Source organism: Halichoerus grypus, chromosome 15 (genome assembly GCF_964656455.1).
Source record: "Halichoerus grypus chromosome 15, mHalGry1.hap1.1, whole genome shotgun sequence".
In the NCBI taxonomy this organism is placed as follows: domain Eukaryota; kingdom Metazoa; phylum Chordata; class Mammalia; order Carnivora; family Phocidae; genus Halichoerus; species Halichoerus grypus.
The window spans coordinates 7,114,257-7,132,889 of NC_135726.1; the positions used below are offsets into that span (position 1 = coordinate 7,114,257).

Below are 18,633 nucleotides of genomic sequence, written 5' to 3' on the forward strand. Positions count from 1 at the left end.
AAAAAGCAATGGATCACCAGAAAGCAAAGAGTAAAAAAGCTGCAAGCAAAAGCAGTAAAAGATGCCACGCTTGGAACAAGGTCTTACTGACAGATATCAGGCGAAGAAGCTCATGCCTTTATGACAAAAACAAAAAGCTTTGTTCACATTGAAATGACATATTTACTTTTGAGAATAACAAAGTCACCATGGAGATATATTTTTTCAAAAAAATTTCATTTTCTCAAGTATTTTTTACAATTATTTTGTTTCTTTTTTGTAGCATTCTGTCCCCTAACATTAACTTTCTTGACAGTCACATACCAAAAATCTGTGGCAGGGCCTCAGCAGTAAGTTTCTGCTATGCTAACCTTCAGTATTTTGACTTTGTGGACTTAGAAGAGTTACAAATGTGTGTATTTTGTTATTAGTAAGGCAGTATAAAATTTAGAGTTTTTTTTTCTGACGTTTGTTGAAAGGAATGAATATTGGTACTCTTTAAGTGTTATAGACAATGCTTGAATTTATTCACGTGGTTTGGGCATTTGCTCCTTTCACACACACGTTATTAAATGTAGTGCCACAGCTGTTAGTTTGAGAACACTGACAACCTGGGAATCCCCTTCATCTTTAGCCTACCTCTCCTGATATGTAAGCTAATACCTCAGGGTTGATCAATACTGTTGACACAACTGAGAGAACCCTTTGGATTGGAACACTGCAACACAAGCGTATTTACTTGACTATCTTCTTGGCGGTAACAACATTATACTTGCCAACATCTTGATGAAGAAACTAGATGAAAATCCATGTCATTTAACAGTTTTTTAGATGTTGGGAGTATGAAGCCAGAAGACAGACATGCTCTTTCCCAGAGCCAAATCTGATCAGCGACACTTAAACGCACTTCCGATGCGAACACACACATCTGTTGTGAAATGTAAGGAAAATTAAACTGCATGAATACTTGAGACTTCAAAGCTTTCGTCCCTAAATCCCCAAAGGTACACATTTCTCCTCCTCTTTTAAGAGCCTTCTGACAACCCGAGTGAGGAGCACTGCTTGAAATAAAGCGGAGTAAATGCTCCTTAAGAGTCAATATTAGATGGCAGGTTTTGGTGAGGTTTGGACTGGAATTAAGGTAAACCTTCTAATTACTTGAAAGTATCACTTGAAAGTATCACCCTGTCCATTTGCCACTACTAATAAAACAACTTCACAACTAGACTGACATGGATACATTTTCTTCTGTTCAAAAGAAGCTTCAAACCTTACTGAGCATCTTTCAGGTAAGTCTACAGAAATTTTCTGTTTTTATTTCCCCTTTATATCAAGGAATCAGAAATACAGATTGGGCTTTTTGCAAATTAGTGACTGAGCAAAGAACTACTCATATTCTAACCCTCTTACTTTTGCTCGTAACCTAGAATTACATTATTTACAAAGATAAAAGGGACCCCGTTACAAAATGATGCATGTCACCTTTGGCAAATGCATGAGTTGGAGTAATTGCCTTTGAAATTCTTCAAAAACTCAAAACTGTAAGGTGAATAGCTTTTATCAAAAACTTCACATCAAAATAGAAAATTTAGTAATGGAGTGTCTTTTCGTTTTCTTCTACTAGGAAAATTATTAGTATAGTTTCATGAACAAAGGTAAAACAGTAATGAAAATAACTAGGTACAACCATTCCATCCTGTGACTATCAGAAGATGATGGGTTTGTGAAAAGTCAAGGCAACAAAATAGGTCACATTATGAGTATGTCAAAGAATTCACAAAAAAAAGGTAGAATTCTCACTTCTCTTTAATCACTGAATTTCAGTTTTTACGAATAATCTTAGGACAATTCAGGTAACTAAGGTTTTGGGAAGGAACAGTTCTTGTACATGAAGAACTATGACATGCTCAACTGTTCTGTAAATAACTCTATTGGCTGGATTATCAGACATTTTCACAGAAACAAATTTTTTTAAAGCCAAAGATCACTGCATTTATATTTACAAAAAAGCCATAAACAAACATGCACTTCTCCTTTACTGGGAGAACTGAAATCAATGTTCGAACATTAAGGCAGTGATGATTCTAAAACAATGAAATTCTAAGTTAAGGCTTTATGTTTGTTTTGAAACCCATAGTCATAGGCCACTGTGACCAAAGCAAACTCTTATCTACCAGGTTGGGTTCATCTCTCCAGGATATGTTATTTATTCACTACCAACTATTCTTCTATGGGATAGGAATTAGTAGTAACATCATCTATGTACTTGGGGCTATTAGTCCACTCCTTAGGTTTTATTTTGACGATTTTGCCTTCAGCAGCATAAGCATGTGCCACAGAAGGAACTTTTTCTTAATAAACTTAGAAAACGTACTGGTTGCACCGATTTTTCCTTGACTGAAAGTTGGACAACAATCCTAAATACAGTAAACCTCCAAAGCATATATGACCATGCTCCCATCTAAAAACATGGATGTTCTTGATTACTGAAATAACTGGTCTTCACCTCCTTTTCTTTGAAGACGGGTATTGCCATCTAAACAAATAAAGCAACAAAATGCAGAATACCTTATTTTAGGTGGATCTGTTCTATACTTGCTATCCTCAAGGCACAAATAACATCCTTGCTAGGCCAATGTCTTTCCTTATTCAAGGAAAAGATGAGAAGTGGATGAGAAGATTCACTTTAGAATAATTGTTGATTGCACACTTGCCCTATCAACTTACACTGAAATTTAGCAGGCGGGGATGTCCTTTTCTCTTCCCCCTCCCCTTTTTTTTTAACATTTAGAGAGACAAAACTCAGATCCAGCCTATGGGTACACTTGAGAAGCAGCTGTGGGAGCACCACCCTCGCCTACCGGGGAGAGTAGGAGGGATGTTCCCAGAGCACACTCCAGTATGAGTTTCCACGGCTGGAATGACGTACGGTTACTCAGACTAGAAGGATCGCTATTTACACTAAGTGCTTGCCGCTACTTCTTGAAGCAGTAATTTTACAGCAACATGTCTTGTGAGGAAAGTACTGTACACTTGGGTTGGTATCAGCAATAGTTCATGTAGAGGAAGAATGGCATTGACTACATGGTCTCAAAAGCTAAAGACAGCTGTAGTTCTCCTTTGTCTTCAAGTCAGAAAAAAGTGAGATGTCAAAGCAGATGAAATCGCAGGCAGCATGAGTCCCATGCCATCGAAGCGCTGGCGCTTACATCTGACGTGTGGCATCCCATTTCTTTAGATTTACTATCAGGAAACAGGAATTTCTAACAAACACTGTCAAATATTGTAGGTGCAATTTAAGTTAAGCAAGACACATTTCCACTGAAATGTTTTGAAGATCTGAAAAGTCTGTACCCTAGTACCTGGTAAGCTTGGCTTCAGCTAATTGCTAGATGGGTTTGAAAGGTGTGAAATACACTTGTGTTTTTAAGATGGGAAGACTCACTATGACAGGGCAAATGTAGGCAACACAGAAACAATATTTTTAGATCAACATCTTACACTTTATAATACACTCACATTTATACACAAATTTCATGTTTACAAGTACAAAAGGCAAAGACCCTCCAAGAATTGAAGTAAATGCATCAGTAACTACATTCAATAGTGTTAACACTGTTGTCCTACTCTCCATTTTCCAAACCCAGAAGGAAATCGTAAACGCCGTCGCACGCTCAGACTTCATTTTTAGAAGTTGGAGACCGTGTGTAGTTCCGCACATGTCTGGGTTTCTACAGAGCTGAACTGAGATTCCATTGTGTTCCAGGCCAAATCTGCCAGAAGAAAGTCATCCATGGCTGTTTGAGTTTCGTTGCTGGTGAAGAACAAGCTCCCCAGGGTTTCGAAGCCCGAATTCATGGTCTGTGTTTCTGTACTGTTCAACTGAACTTTGCTCTCTACAGCAGGTATGTTTTTAGCAGCAGAGATTCCTTCAGTTTGGGTCTCTGTGTCAGATGAATCAGTACTCATGGAAAAGCTGGAGTGTTTCAGAATACTTCCCAGAGGCAGGTGGGGGCTACTGTCTAAAAAGAAGTTTAAGTCTGTCTGTGTCTGCGTGTCAAACATTTCAAGGCCTAAGAAATTAGAATTTCCCCTACAACTATAGGACTGAGCAGATGTGTCTGCAAGGAAGAAGTCCGTTTGGGTCTCTATGTCCAATGATTCCAAGACAGGCTCGGTGGTCATGGTGTTAAGCTCACTCTCTTCAGTTTGAGTCTGGATATTTGAGGCGGACAAAAACTCTTCAATATCAAAATCGATTGCAGGATTCTGGGTCGGGCCAGATGGGAGCTGGGGGTCAGGTACAGTATTTGTGTCAGACAAAAGACTACGATTGTCCAGTGTCTGACTGGGCAGATTACTTGACAAGATGTTTTCTAAATCGCTTAATAAATCTATAGTTTGGGTCTGGTTATCTGTCATGTTCTGTGAAGGAAGCATACTGTGCTGTGCACTGAAGTTTATAATCGGTGCAGATTTCTCAAGATCTTGATGTAAAGTCTTAGGGTGGTTCTGAGGTAACAAATCATGAGCGACGGTCTCCGCTACTAAGCTGCTGCTTATAATGCTGTCTGCAGAAACACCGTAGGATGAATGGACGCTCCCAAAAATGTCAACAGCTTGGTCCATCTGTACTCGGTCATCTGTCAGACCTTGCATTCCACTGGTCTGGGTTTCTCTGGAGATCCCGCCTGACTGGTAACAGGCATCTATAAACGCATCAGTCTGAGCAGCTATGGATGAGGTCACCTTAGAACTGGGCAAAAACGTTTGCGTATGAACACTGATGGGAAGGGAGACTTGAGAACCAAACGTCAAATCTGTCTGAGAACAAGACGATACAGAAGAATCAGGCCCGGCCCACTGTGTGGAAGGTATGAAGGGTTGCGTGGCGTAAGACAGCTCCGTCTGTACGTTGATTGAAGAAATGCTGTTCTTCTGATATGTGTTCCCTAGTTCTTGTAAAGGATTAGACAGGCTCTTCCCCAAGTTCACTTGAACACCTGTACTAACTGGCTCCATAGCAACAGGACTTACAATTTTTGAAAGAGGGAGACTTTCCTTAAGACAGCCAGCCTCTGAATCTAGGCCGAGGATCAGGGTTCCGATCGACAAGGGCAGTATGTGCACAGCGCCCGGGGCAGAACCCTGATGATCGACACCCAACACCACAGGCTGGGCCGAGGAGTCGGCGGTAGGCACAAAGACAGGCATGGGAGAAAACTGCATAACAGGAAGTTTCACCAGAGCCACTTTGGGCTTGGGTAAAAGCAACTTCTGAGGGTATCTCGGAGGTGTTGTAAGAGTCTGCTTTCCGGCATTAGAGCTGCAAGAGTCTTCAAAAGAAGCGACCAGCTTTATATCTGAAGTTTCCAGTTCTTGAGTGTCTGGTCTTGGAACTGGTTGGGTGCTCAAGGACTCAGTGGGCTTACTGGACAACTTCTGGCTGGGCAGGCAGCTCTCCATTTTCCTTTTCTTACTAGGTGGATCCCTGAAACCAAGGACAGAGTAAAAAGAGAAAAACGAGTTTAGGCTGCAGCTTTCTTCTACCCTGGTGCGGTCTCTTCAATTACTTACGAATGCTGCTCCCCACACCTAGAGCAGAGGTCAGAATCCACCAGGTGAGGAGAGATCAATCCTTCTGTGCCCCTCTGAGAACTGGGCCTACTATATGGTGGGCAGAAGTGCAGGAACATGCGACTAGGGAAGGAGGAAGCACATCTTTCTTGGGGGCATACCTCTAAGTACTCTAGCACTCAGCTCTGTAAGCACGAGGAAGTGAACAGATTATTTAATGCAACTTTTACCATTCCTAAAGTAGGAAGCTATTACTCCAAATATAAATTTGACCTTTAAGATGAGGTACAGTTTCATGATAAAACTTAACTCTTCAACAATCTAACATCCCTCTGATGGAAAATGCTGGAAGTTGGGATTTTCAATTGGGAAGAAATAAGGAAGAACAACTGGGTTAGACAGATGTGGATCCTTTGCTAGTACTGCTCGCTTTTCCGAAAGCTCCCCTCTTCCACGTCATGTTTTTTCTCCGTTATTCCTCCTTTCTCTCTGCACTAACGGCTTTCCAAAAGTTTCATTTGAAATTCTTCCCACAGCGACGGACTCCTGGGCCACCATTTCTTCCCCTTTACCTGTGCTCTGCCGGGATCTCGTGGCCAGTGCGGTAGACGTGGGACTGTAACGCAGTTCTGCTGGCGTAGGGACAGCCGCACGTGCACTGGAAGGTCTTGCCGCAGTCCTCAGCATGCCTTTTCAAGTCCCACTCCGTGCCATAGGAATTGCTGCACTTACTGCACTTATGCTTCTTTTCAGCATGCATCTTCATAAAGTGCTAGGAAGAACATAGAAGGGACGAAAGTGGAAAACCGCATCTGCTCAAAACATTTCAAAAACCATCCCCGTACCTGCATTAACAATGACTTTGCATGACAAACTAGAGCAGTCTACATCAAAAGAAGGAAAAGCAGGCAAACTGCAGTTTATCACATGCCCCTTCTCCCTGTCACTGCTGCTTTGGGAAAAGTGAGGACCCTCTTTGGAAGCAATTCATAGTACCTGCCATTTAGGTTTTACAAATGAGTGCCGCAGGCAGGAAAAAGTCCTTCCTGCTTTTCTCAGGACCCCTCCAGCCAACCCTCCGGGAAGTATTTCAGCTGCTGGTCTCTGCCAGTCCTACGTGACCTCTTTCCCCACTCACTGGGCCCCTCCCTCCTCCTAAGGCAGCTACTTCTGGAACTCTTCCTGACTTCAGAAGCTTTGTCCTTCCTTAGGAGAACTTTTCCTTTGTGCTTTGCTCCTCTGACCTAGGAGGCACACAGAGTCATGCAAGAGATCTGGAGTACACATTTCTCATTTGCTGCTGCACCGCTCTTCTTGTCTTTCTCTCTAAACCCTCTTCTGGACATCTCCTCCTCCAGAACAAGCCATGTCTCCTTCACTCTGGTTACACTCCATTCACGTCTTCCCCCAACAGGGAGACTCCTCGGTGGCTATTCTCACAGGCAGCTTTCTTGGAGAGTTCTCCAGTTACGTTTGGCGAGTGACAGAATGCACGTTAGGTTTATATCACCTGCATTTCATCCTCAGAGAAGTATACTTAAGACAAATAAAATACCTGTTTTACGAGAGAAAATTGAGAAAATGGTCTGTCAGGGCCTCTAGGGCATCCTTCAATTGGACAACAGTAGAATTTCGGTACAGTTTTCAAATCTTTTCTTATTGTTGGATTTACTATACCATCCTGCAAAAGAAAAAATTACTTTAAATAATTATTAAAAAAACAAACAAACAAAAACCCAATGGAACTGGCTGGGACCAGAAACAAGGAATGACTAAAGATGGGCACAAGGGATCTTTCAAGGGAGATAAAAATGTTCTAAAATTAGATTGTGGTGCTGGTGGCACAACTATGTGAATCTACTAAATAATTAAATTATTCACTTAAAATGGGTAAATGTTATGGTGAGCTAAATTATAGCTCAATAAATCTGTAAAAATTTTTCAAAACAAAAAAAAACCCCATGTTGCTAAAAAATCTTCTATCCATTCCTTTAAAACTCCTCCTTCTAAACTTAAAATCTCTATCCTTAAAGCCAGCTTTCTCTGTTTGTGATATACTCACAGTTTCTCAGGCTCAAGATTTTGGTACCAACCTAATTCTTCCCTTCCCTTTCATCCCACCCTCCCTGAAAAAAAAACCTCCTTTGACTATGGTCTAGGCCTTCCTCCTAGCATCATGACTTTCTCTGATCCTTAAACCCCTAGAGTAGCTGAAGCTAGTTGACACAACTTTTTATACAGCAACTTGAAGAGTCACCATGCTATGTTTGAAATTTAATAATCATTATAGTAACCAGTACGTATATAGCTTTTATTACTGTGTCAGGCATTTATATATATTAACTCATATAATCCTCATCATCCTTTGTTATTAAGTATGTGACTGAATTTTTGGCTGGGAGTTTAAAATAACTGGTGACTTAATTTAGCTTGAAGTGCTCTGTCTTGGTGCCCTCGATGAGCTCACTTACTGCAGGTGTGAGATACCTATGACCTCCAGTATAATTCCTGTCTGGACCTAAAGGAAGGTAGTGGCGGTGGTGGGGGTGGAGGGGTGGGGATGGACCTCTCGACAGGTCACTGGAAACAACAGGACATGTACTCATGTAACCAGGGCTCAAGGGTAAAAGAGCACCTGGCTCCGGGGGTCCCAAAACAGACCATGTCTGGCCACTCACCGCTGACACAAAGGCAGTGAGACAAGTGGTGGGGAAACAAGAAAGGGATTTATTTCAGTGAGTCCAGCACCGGGAAGACAGTGGACTCACATCTCAAAGACTAGCTCCAAAGTGCTGAAAATACTTTCAGGTTTACGTAAGGAAAATGTGGGACAAAGGTTGGTGGGTACGTGCAGGCAGGCAGTAAAGGTCAGGTCAGTCGCTGTCTTGGGGTTAACTGTGCGGGGTCTTGCTGGTGTAAAGGCAGTCCCTATTGCTTGAGAGAATAGTTTTGGGTCCGCATCAAGGGATGCTTTGCCCCCTGGGTCTTTTGCCTGAGTCAAGAGATAAGCTGGAAAGAAGAATGTAATCAATTAGAAAGTACAGACTGAGGTCAAAGTGGAGGGGAGTAGAAGTCCCTGTTCATGCAGGCCACAGCATCTAGTGTTCTGATGAGAAAGGATTCATTACTGTTGGAACATGTCCACTTCCTTCTCTACCATTAATGTTTCTGGAGAAGTGAGAAATGAATGGTCATGTGGCTAAGACTCCTTCCCTTTGCCTTCCCAGTGGATCTTGAGAGGAACATGTTGATCTTGTTGAGTCTGTGTCCATTCATTTAGAGGGGAAAAGAAGCTGTTCTTGTTTTATTTTTACACAGCACAATTTATCTTTCCATATCAAATTCAATTAGTCCTCCATGTCTTCCACACTGGTCTATCCTTTTACAATCCTACTGCACCATACTGTTTAGATATTCATATTCATTTGGGTTATTTAAGTGGTCTCTTACATAATTTTCCTTCCTCTTCTAATGTTCTACCAAATTTGACATTCTGAAAACTTATTTATATGTATCACCTAATGGCATGTTATGCCTCCAATCTCCCATTATAACTGTATCTTTTTCTGTTCCCTTTTCATACACCACCCTACTTAGCCTCACTTTCTTCCCACTTCCAGTTGCACCGTCTATGAAGGCTCAATTTGTCCTACATTCTCCTGGCTCTCTTAAGGCAGACTGCGATGGCGGAAGAAGCACTTGGGCTGAAAGACCTATACACCACCTCTACCACCAATTAGGGGTATGGCCTTAACCTCTCTGAGCCAGTTTATTCATTTCTGAGACAGATACAATAGTTAACTCTCAGGATTATCTTGTATTGGATTAGCATAAAGCCAGCCCAGATCATATTCTCAATAAACACTCCCTTGTTCTGCTTACCACCACCCAGATGTAGAGATCTATTTCCTGTTTGAATTCCAAGATAATAAAACTTAAGCTATTTTAAATATTATCATTTTTTTCTAGAGTTCCTGTCTCTCCAACTAAATTTCTTAAGGGCAGGAACTATTTTGTACACCTCTTGGTATTGTCTTAATGTTTAAAGAAGAGAGCAATTGCCTGCTAAATGTAGAGTTTTTTTTTTTTTTACAGATTTTATTTATTTATTTGACAGAGAGAGACACAGCAAGAAAGGGAACACAAGCAGGGGGAGGGGGAGAGGGAGAAGCAGGCCCCCCGCCGAGCAGGGAGCCCAATGCGGGGCTGGATCCCAGGACCCTGGGATCATGACCTGAGCCGAAGGCAGACGCTTAACGACTGAGCCACCCAGGCGCCCCTGTAGAGCATTTTTTGAAAGGCAGTCCTGCATAGGGTAGTGGTTTTCAACCCTGGGGCCTGTGAAAAATCACATGAGACACTTAAAAAAAAAAATCTCTGTCTGGTTCCAACTCCAGGTATTTTGATATCATTAGTTTGGGGTGGGGACTAGGGATCCATATTTGGTTGTTCAATCTCCCCAGATGATCCCAAAGGACAGTCTAGCTTTGGAACCTCTCGTATAGTGGTTAAACCCTTGGGTTCTGGAATGTGGACTGCCATAGTTTGAATTCTCTACCTTGCCACTTTCTTGTGAACTATCTTGGTTTCGTTATCTATAAAGTAGGCAAAACAGGATCTACTTCAGGGCTGTTGTGGGGATTTCGTCAATAATGTACAGGGTTTGGAACAGTCTTATCACATAATCACTCAGTTATTATTGCTGACTTATTTGCTGTGGAGAGTTTTGTTTCTTCTTTTGCTTTTTGCCAACCAACTTTATGCCAACGATCTAATCTAAACCAGTACTTTACATTAAATACTGTCCTTGTGGAAGTCAGACTGAAAGGCTCTTCTGTTAAAACACTGGCAGCTGCTAGCTTTAATGACAAGTGACGTGGTCTCTTATCACCAAACTCATCCTATTCACCAATTCATCTAGCGTTTGTTTGTTCATTTTTTAATGAAATACTTTCAGTTAACTTATTATTTTTCCATCTAGTGTTATCAGCAAGAGAAAACGAAATGTGGGTAGAATATTAAGGAAGACTCAGAAATCACTTCATTCACCTAATAATTATCAAATTCCTCTTAGTGATATGCCAGGGAGATGGCCCCTTTCTATGTTCCAGGCTGTTCAAATGTTCCACAAAACTTCCTACAAGTTCACTACAAAATTCATGCTCACTTCTAATACCCTCTCAACTCTGCTTAGCATGCCTTTTATTTATTTTTTTAATTTTTAATTTTTATTTATTTTTAAAGATTTTATTTGTTTATTCATGAGAGAAAGAGAGAGAGAGGCAGAGGGAGAAGCAGGATCCCCGCAGAGCAGGGAGCCAGATGTGGGACTCGATCCCAGGACCCCGGGATCACGACCTGAGCCAAAGGCAGACACGTAACCAACTGAGCCACCCAGGTGCCCTAGCATGCCTTTTATTATGCCTTTTTAAACTCCCAATCATGTTCTCAAATACCTGTTCACTTCACTTTTTAAAAGTTAATGAACTTTTTTTTTCCCGAGATGTTTTAGGCTCACGGCAAAATTAAGTAGAAAGCACCGAGAGTTCTCATATATCTCTCCCTCCCCAAACATGAACAGCCTGTTCCACTATTAACAATTATCCCCCACCAGAGTGGTACGTTTGTTACAATCAATGAACCCGCACTGGCACATCATTGTAACCAAAAGTCTTTATTAGAGTTCATTGTTGCTGTTGTACATTCTATGGCTTTTGACAAATGTGTAATGGCACATATCCACTGTTATATTATCACACAGTATTTTCACTGCCCTAAAAATCCTCTGTGCTACACCTATTCCTAACATCCTTTCCCTTAAACTCACCCTGGCAACCACTAATCTTTTTTGCCTTTTCCAGAATGTCATATAGTTGGAATGATACAGTATGTACACTTTTCAGATTGGCTTCTTTGATTGAGTATACACCTGACCTAAATTTCCTCCATGTCATTTCATGGCTTGATAGCTCATTTCTTTTTAGTGCTGAGTAATATGCCATTCTCTGGAGGTACCACAGTTCATCTATCCATTCACCTACTGGTGAACATCTTGCTAGCTTCCGAGTTTTGGCAATTATTCACTTCTCTTTATGTGTCTTCTACCACCTCCCTCACCTTTCCTTTCTCACTGTTACATCATTAGTTCAAGTCATCCTGACTCTGGACTTTTATCATTAACCTCTTAACTCATTTCTAGAACTTCAATCTCTTTTTCATTCACTTTGCCAGATTCCTTTTTCTAAAGTGTAGCTCTCATCATGTCCATTACCTCACTCAAACATTTTTAGTGGCACCCCAAGTCTACCCGAGTCCAAATTTCTCTACCTTGAGACATTCAAGTCCCTTACTATATATATATAGCTTTGAATTGTCTTTCTCTTCTGTTACTTACCCCTTTTGTCTAATGGAACTACTTAAAATCCCTCAAACCTTTTCAAGGAGAGGAATGTATTTGTATCTTCTCTTGTATTTGGGAATGTTTGGACAGAATAAATGTTCAAAAAAAAAAACTAGGAGCATTATACTGAACATGTTCATGTGGCCATCTAAGCCAAAACTGTATCATGCACCAGGATGAACCACTAAAGACAGCCGTAAAGGACATCAACAATCCCCCTGTGGCCTTTATTATAGGCATAGCAACAACCTGAGAGTGTTCACTTTCCTGCTTTCTGAGGGCCAACTCCTCACCGTCCCCATCACCATCTCCCCATCCCAGTTCCAGGGCCTTCCTGTCCTGAGACAACAAACTCAAAAGAGGATGGCTGAGATGAGGATGGGGGAGATAAGAAATGGGGATGGCACAATACCACATGAACCGCAGTGAGAAAGTCATGTTCTATTCTGGCATCCTCTATATATGTTCAAAAACAAAATTCACCAGACTTTTCGTACTTTATCTTTTGTATGCATGACTAAAAAGAGAACACAAAAAATACTTCATGTTTTGCATTCCTTTTTTGGGTACGTTACATACAAAACATTTTAAAGTAAAACACATTTCAAAAATATTTACGAAACATTTTAAGTAAAAGAATTTGGAAAAAAAAATCTGTGAGAGGAAACAATAAAAAAAGATGGAAAAAAGTAAACATACAGAAGAGAAAAGCAGGAGTAAGGACACACTTTAAGGAGAAAGGGTAAAAGGAAAGGATTTTAAGAATAGTGGGGGTGAAAAAAAGGCATTATAACTACACCAGCACTTGACTGCCTTCACAGAAAGCATCCAAGAAGAAAATCAGCTCGCTCTGTTGTCTTCTCATTGTAAATTTAAAATTGGAGGTCTTTGTACAATATGGCCTATAGAGTGACTTGGAACCTTTCTTTTCCTTTTTTTTTTTTTTAAAGATTTTATTTATTTATTTGACATAGCGAGAGAAGAGCACAAGCAAGAGGAGCAGAAGAGGGAGAAGCAGGCTCCCTGTTGAGCAAGGAGCCCGATGCGGGACTCGATCCCAGGACCCTGGGATCATGACCTGAGCAGACAGCAGACGCTTAACTGAGCCCCCCGGCGTCCCTTTTTTTTTTTTTTCTTAAACAACAACAACAAAACAACTTCCTTGCTAATCATTAAAAGCAAACCCCAGACTGAACATAATACAAAATCCTTTAAGCCAGGTTTTAAAAACATAAATGCTGCTGGGTAAGAGGTTCTTTAAGGGCCCTCCTGTCCCCTTCACTGCTTTCAAACAAGGAATAAAAGAATCTCTGAGAAATGTCCATTTACTCCTACTCTTCCTTTCTCTTAATCCCCAGCTTTCATTTCCCCAGGGATCCCCCTGTAGGCAAGGATAGACAGGGCATTTCCAACTTCCTAACAGGAGATGAAATATAAGAACCCGCATAAAACCAAATGGCAGCATGCCCTTACACCTTACAATTCAATCCCCATTCTTACCCACCATCCTTTAGAAGGGTTTGTTAATTATTTACATTAAGAGGGGAGTATTTGTTTGTGGGCAGGGTACTTTGTGAAGAAAGTCTAGAATAAAATAAGGACCATATAGCAACTAATGGGGAAGTGGATAAAAAGATTATCATAACCTAGAAAAAATAAAAACTAGGAAAGAAACTAAAATTTTGCAAGTAGCTGTAACCAAGAGAACCAGTAGGAAAAATTCCCACTGAATATTATGCAAATCTGCCAAGCAGCTATACTCAGACCACCTTCAGGGCAGAAAGTAGGCAGGCACTGGATTGATACTGGATTCTCTCCAAACAGCTTTCAAAACCACAAGGAGCTCCCAGTCAGCTCTCGTCCCCAGGCCTCCTCCTTCTCCTTCCCTCCTTCTAATACTTTGAAAACAAGTGTCAAGAGCAATGTTTGAACTCAAGAGCCTTCTCCTCAGAATGCAGACGGAGAGTAGAGATTCACCACACTGGTACGGCTCTTTTGTCACACAGGTCATGCTCATGAAAGAAAATGAACCCCTTTCCTCCAATACAGCAGATGCTCAGGGGTGGCTGGGTGCTGTGGTTAGAAAGCCAGAACAAGGCAGGAAAGTGAGCCTCTTTGACAAGAAAAAAAACAAAAACAATGATGGTTCTGGGTGAGATTTCTTTAATTCCTCCTGAAACAGGTGTCCCTAGTGATCTACGAAGGAAAATCAGGAGAGCCCACTTTTCCCTTCAGCATTTTTAGTTCAGAAAGGGATCTTGAGTGCACTGTGCTGTCTTCAGACAAGAGATCAGTATCTGAAAACCGGCTTAGAAATGGGAGAATGACTTCACACAGGTTCTAAGCAAGGGAGGATACCGCTGCTTTGAAAAGTCCAGTAAAGATTTGATTATCAAAATTTGTATTTGCTTCAACTACTCCTCCTTCTTAAGCCTGTTATATTTTATATTTTGTATGTGCACTGTATATTGCATGTGTTTGTATATTTTGTATACGTATGGGTATCTTCAGATATTTGTAAACTTAACATATTTTAAAAAACATAATTAGAAATAAACCTATTATATGCTATCACACTAGTCCTGAAGAGTAAACGGTATCTTTGTGCTTAACAGGTGCTTCACAAAGTCTTGAGAGCGAGAGCGCTCCAGATAGCAATTCCAGAGAAAAGGACAATAAAACTGTTACAAAGCGTTTGTTAGAGTGATCTCTGGGCCAATACAGTCCTGGTCAGACTGGCAGCTTCTCTTGTGCTCAGAGATGTAGAGTGTCCTGGTTGTTTCTCAGGGAGGACATGATACTAAAAGTGGGTGATGGCCGTTGTATACAAGTTGAGAGAACCAAGGGACGTAGAATTCCTACAAACCATGTAGTTCACCCACTGAAATTAAAATATAAAGAAAAGGAAGGATTTCGTTAAAATTATGTATGAGAGAGGAAACACAAGATCGAAGACCATTCATTCCCAGACCACTGAAGAGTTACCGCACTTGGGTCCTGGAAGAAACGGAGTCTGTTCTGAGGAAAACTGCAGCCCCACCTGCAGGGCCCTCCTCAGCACATTCCTGACTGGACTCCCTCATCTTCCCAGGGGAACGATGCTGCATCTGTTCAGCTGGTGCGGGAGGGGGATTCCCATCCTGGGCAACATGTCTGTCCTACTATAACCTCGAGCCTCCTGGCAAATTAAATTCTTATCAGAAGCCTGATTCTAAGGAAGTCTCCAAGGAGGATTTACCTGAAGGGCAGACAGAACATGCAACACGCTAGGCATTTCAAACTCATTCCTGAATCCATTCAGACCATCAAAAGCTACATTCACAAAACTGCTCTGAGTATCGTGCTTCGGAATTATGTCACTGTTGACACAGGGAGAAGTGAGTAAGAAGTGGAAGGAAACTTCCTATTGTAACGACTGGGAAACTGTAACTTAACAGGTCTAGGGTGGGGCCGGACATCTGGATTTTCAGTGAGCTTTCCACAGATGTGCACTAAAGGTTAAAAATCACTGCCCCATTTTACAGAGGGCGGAAGGGATGTTCACACTACCGTCACGTTAACATACGGGATGCCTTTTAAAAGAAGACCTGGAGAAATTTCCCTTACGTCTCATTCCTGAGCAAACCCGAGTCTATCAATACTGTGAAAACGTGTGACTGAAGGTGCTTCGGGGCAAATCTGCGGCTCCCCTTTAAAAACCGGGCAGAACCTAAAGGCCTCAAGGAGGTATCGTGGGTGTGGTGGAAAGCACTCGGGCTTTAGACCAGGTTTGAATCCCAGCTCTAGTCCGGCTGCGCAACCGGCTTCTCATCAGCAGCGTGAGGAGGCGGACGAGACGGACCTCACCAAGTTGCTGGAACTACCAAGGTCCGTGTGTCGAATGCCCGGGCCGCGCAGCCAGAGGCCAGCGGTCCTGGCTCGTCCGAGCCCGACAGCGAGTGGCATGACACAGTGTTTTCCTACTGCGCGTTCCTGCGTGCTAGCTCCCGCTCCGCCCCGCCGGGACTCCTGGCCGGTTTGGCCCGTTTTGTGGTTGGACGCCGGCCGGCGAGGCTGCACACACACGGCGCAATCCCGGCCGCGCCGCCCCGCACGCCCCAGCCCGCGCCCGACCCCCCAGCGCCAGGCCCGGGGAGGCGCCGTTCCGCGGCGGGCTCACCTGCAGGCGGTGGCTCTTGACCAGGTGCATGTTGAGCGCCGGGCTGTTGGGCAGGATTTTGCCGCAGCCGCGCACGGTGCACAGGATGTTGGTCCGCACGGCCCGGGACAGCTCGCTCACCGACGGCTGGATCAGCTCCCGGGCCGGAGGCGCCGGACCCGCGGGCTGCTGCCTCGCCGCCGCGGGCCGCGGCCGGCTGCCCCTCAGCCGTCCGGGGGGCCCCCACGGGCCCGAGGCGGCGGCGGCGGCTCCCCTCGCGGCCGTCGGGACGGTCGGGGCGCCCGAAGCCAGAGCCGCGGACCCCGCCGCCGCCGCCTCAGAGGCCGCCATGGCTCCCGCACGGCAGAAGGACCGAGCGAGCGGGCCCCGCCTCCCGCCGCAGCCACTTCCGGCAGGGGGCGGGGCCTTCAGGCTCATTAGCATCCGGCGGGGCCGGGACGGCCGCGGCGCCCCCTGCCGGCCATAGAAGAAGCGTCTGCGGGAAGCCGCTGCCGGGTGAGGCAGGAGGGTTACAAAACTTAACAGGGGTTCTTGCGGACAGGTCGAAGGTATTGGTCCCACTAATGCATTCATCTTCCCACAAAACTTAACCTTGGGCAATAATTGGATAGAACAAAAAGCAGTACGTTCAGGAACTTTATTTCCCCAAAGATTAGAAACAACCCAAATATTCAATGGCAGGAGAGGCAATAGTATGTTAATTACATCTATTGTTTATTGAGGGCTTACCAAGTGCTAGACATTGGGGAAAGCACTTTTCATTTCCTATCTCATTTTGTCCTCAAAACAAGTGTAGCGGGTACATACTATAAGTTTTCCCTCATTTTGCAGAGAAGAAACTACCCTAGGTCGCATTGTACAAATGAATGAGTTGCTATGATTGTGTTAATCATTTTAAGGGAGGCTGGATTTACTTGCCTGTATCTTTTTTGTTTTGCCTTGTTTTTGCCTGTCTCTTAACTGCTGAAATCCGATTACTATTTAGGGGACAGTATGACTCAGGGCAGGGTTCCAAAACCTAAGTACTTAGAAGGACTAGCTAGACCAAGTAAATGAGGAGAGGAGGCCAGGTGTAGACAAAAGGGAGAAGTGAGGACTGTAGTGAAATGGAAAATCTACCCTTTGTTTAAAGGGGGGCAGCTGCTACTCATCTAAGGTATCATTAGATTTATTTTTCAAGGTTTTTATGTGAAAACTTCCAACTTATATATCAGCAGCTGTACTAGTTTTCTATTGCTGCAGTTACAAGTTACCGCAATCTTGGCTTAAAACAACACAGATTGTGTCAGAGGTCTGACACAAGTACTAGGCTAAGATAAAAGTGTGGGCAGGGCTGCATTTCTTCTGGAGGCTCTATAGAAGAATCTTGCTTACTTGCCTTTTCCAGTTTCTCAAAGTCAGTTATGGTGAGTTGAGTCTCCATCCCATCACGGACTTCTTCTCCCTCTGCTCTCTCCTATTCCTGTTCCACTTTTTTTTTTTCCCTGTTCCACTTTTGAAGATCATTGTGATTACAATGGCTCCATTCAGGAAGTCCAGAATAATCTCCCCTTTGCAAAGTCCCTTTGCCTTGTAAGGTCATGTATTTACAGATTCCAGGGGTTAGGATGTGGACATCTTTGAGTAGGGGGCATTATTCTGCCCATCACAGAAGCTAATTCTGATTTTAAAAGTACTGTGGGACAAACGAACAAACCCTACAGCTATGTGTGTGGGGGATAGCATCTACAGGCTATTGTTTCTTTTGGTACGGTAAGAGTACAGGCTCTGGAATCTGACTGCCTGGGGTCAATGTGGGCTCAGCCACCTACTAGCGTAAGCCTAAGCTTTGGTATTCACTGGAGTAGAATTAGACTAGTAATGCTGCCTGTGTTATAGGATTGTTGTGAAAATACGATAATGCACATAAAATACTTAGCACCGACATAGTAGGTACTCCATAATGTTAGCTATTCATTTTTGGAGACCCTACCTAATGTACAATAAATTCCTTTGGCCGTAGAGGTCCTTGGGTCTGCACTTATTGATCCATCTGTTCCCAAGACTGCATCTGAATGCAGTATGTCTCTGGATCATCAAGTACGTAATAGAAGTTCCAGTTCAAGACAGTGATATAGGAAGAAATTGAACTCACCTCCTCCATGGAATACACCAAATTATACCTATTTAAAGAATAATTCCTCCTAAAGAAGAACTGAGGGCTGACTGAACATCAAGTACAAAAGAGATAGAGTTCCATGTACTCTCATTTCCTTAAGTAGGTGCCTCTGTCTGGGAGGGCCATAGGGTACAGCCTCAAGTGATTCCACTATAGGCTGGATAATATGATTAGTGTCTTCCTTGCTCAGGCTCCGATTGCACATCACTGCCAAGCACCCAGGAGGGCTGTGAGCCTGTTAGAATCCATCTGGGAACCTGCAGGGCCTCTGTGCAGACCTAACAGAGGCATTCAGGCACCGAGCAAAAGTGCCTACCACATGTGCGCACAGAGGGACAGATGCTCGATACCACGTCTATG

The 18,633-nt window shown here is 43.1% G+C and overlaps 1 protein-coding gene across 1 annotated transcript; it reads right to left on the reverse strand.

Annotated features, from left to right (window-relative positions):
* Positions 1 to 1,767: 1,767 nt before the first annotated feature.
* ATMIN (ATM interactor) lies at positions 1,768 to 16,461 on the reverse strand. Its single transcript, XM_036084959.2, has 4 exons — positions 16,116 to 16,461; positions 7,112 to 7,237; positions 6,129 to 6,328; positions 1,768 to 5,470 (listed from the first exon to the last, which is right to left on the reverse strand). Exons 1-4 carry the CDS (start codon positions 16,443 to 16,445, stop codon positions 3,667 to 3,669), a joined length of 2,460 nt encoding a protein of 819 aa, XP_035940852.1. The 5' UTR covers positions 16,446 to 16,461; the 3' UTR covers positions 1,768 to 3,666.
* Positions 16,462 to 18,633: the final 2,172 nt, after the last annotated feature.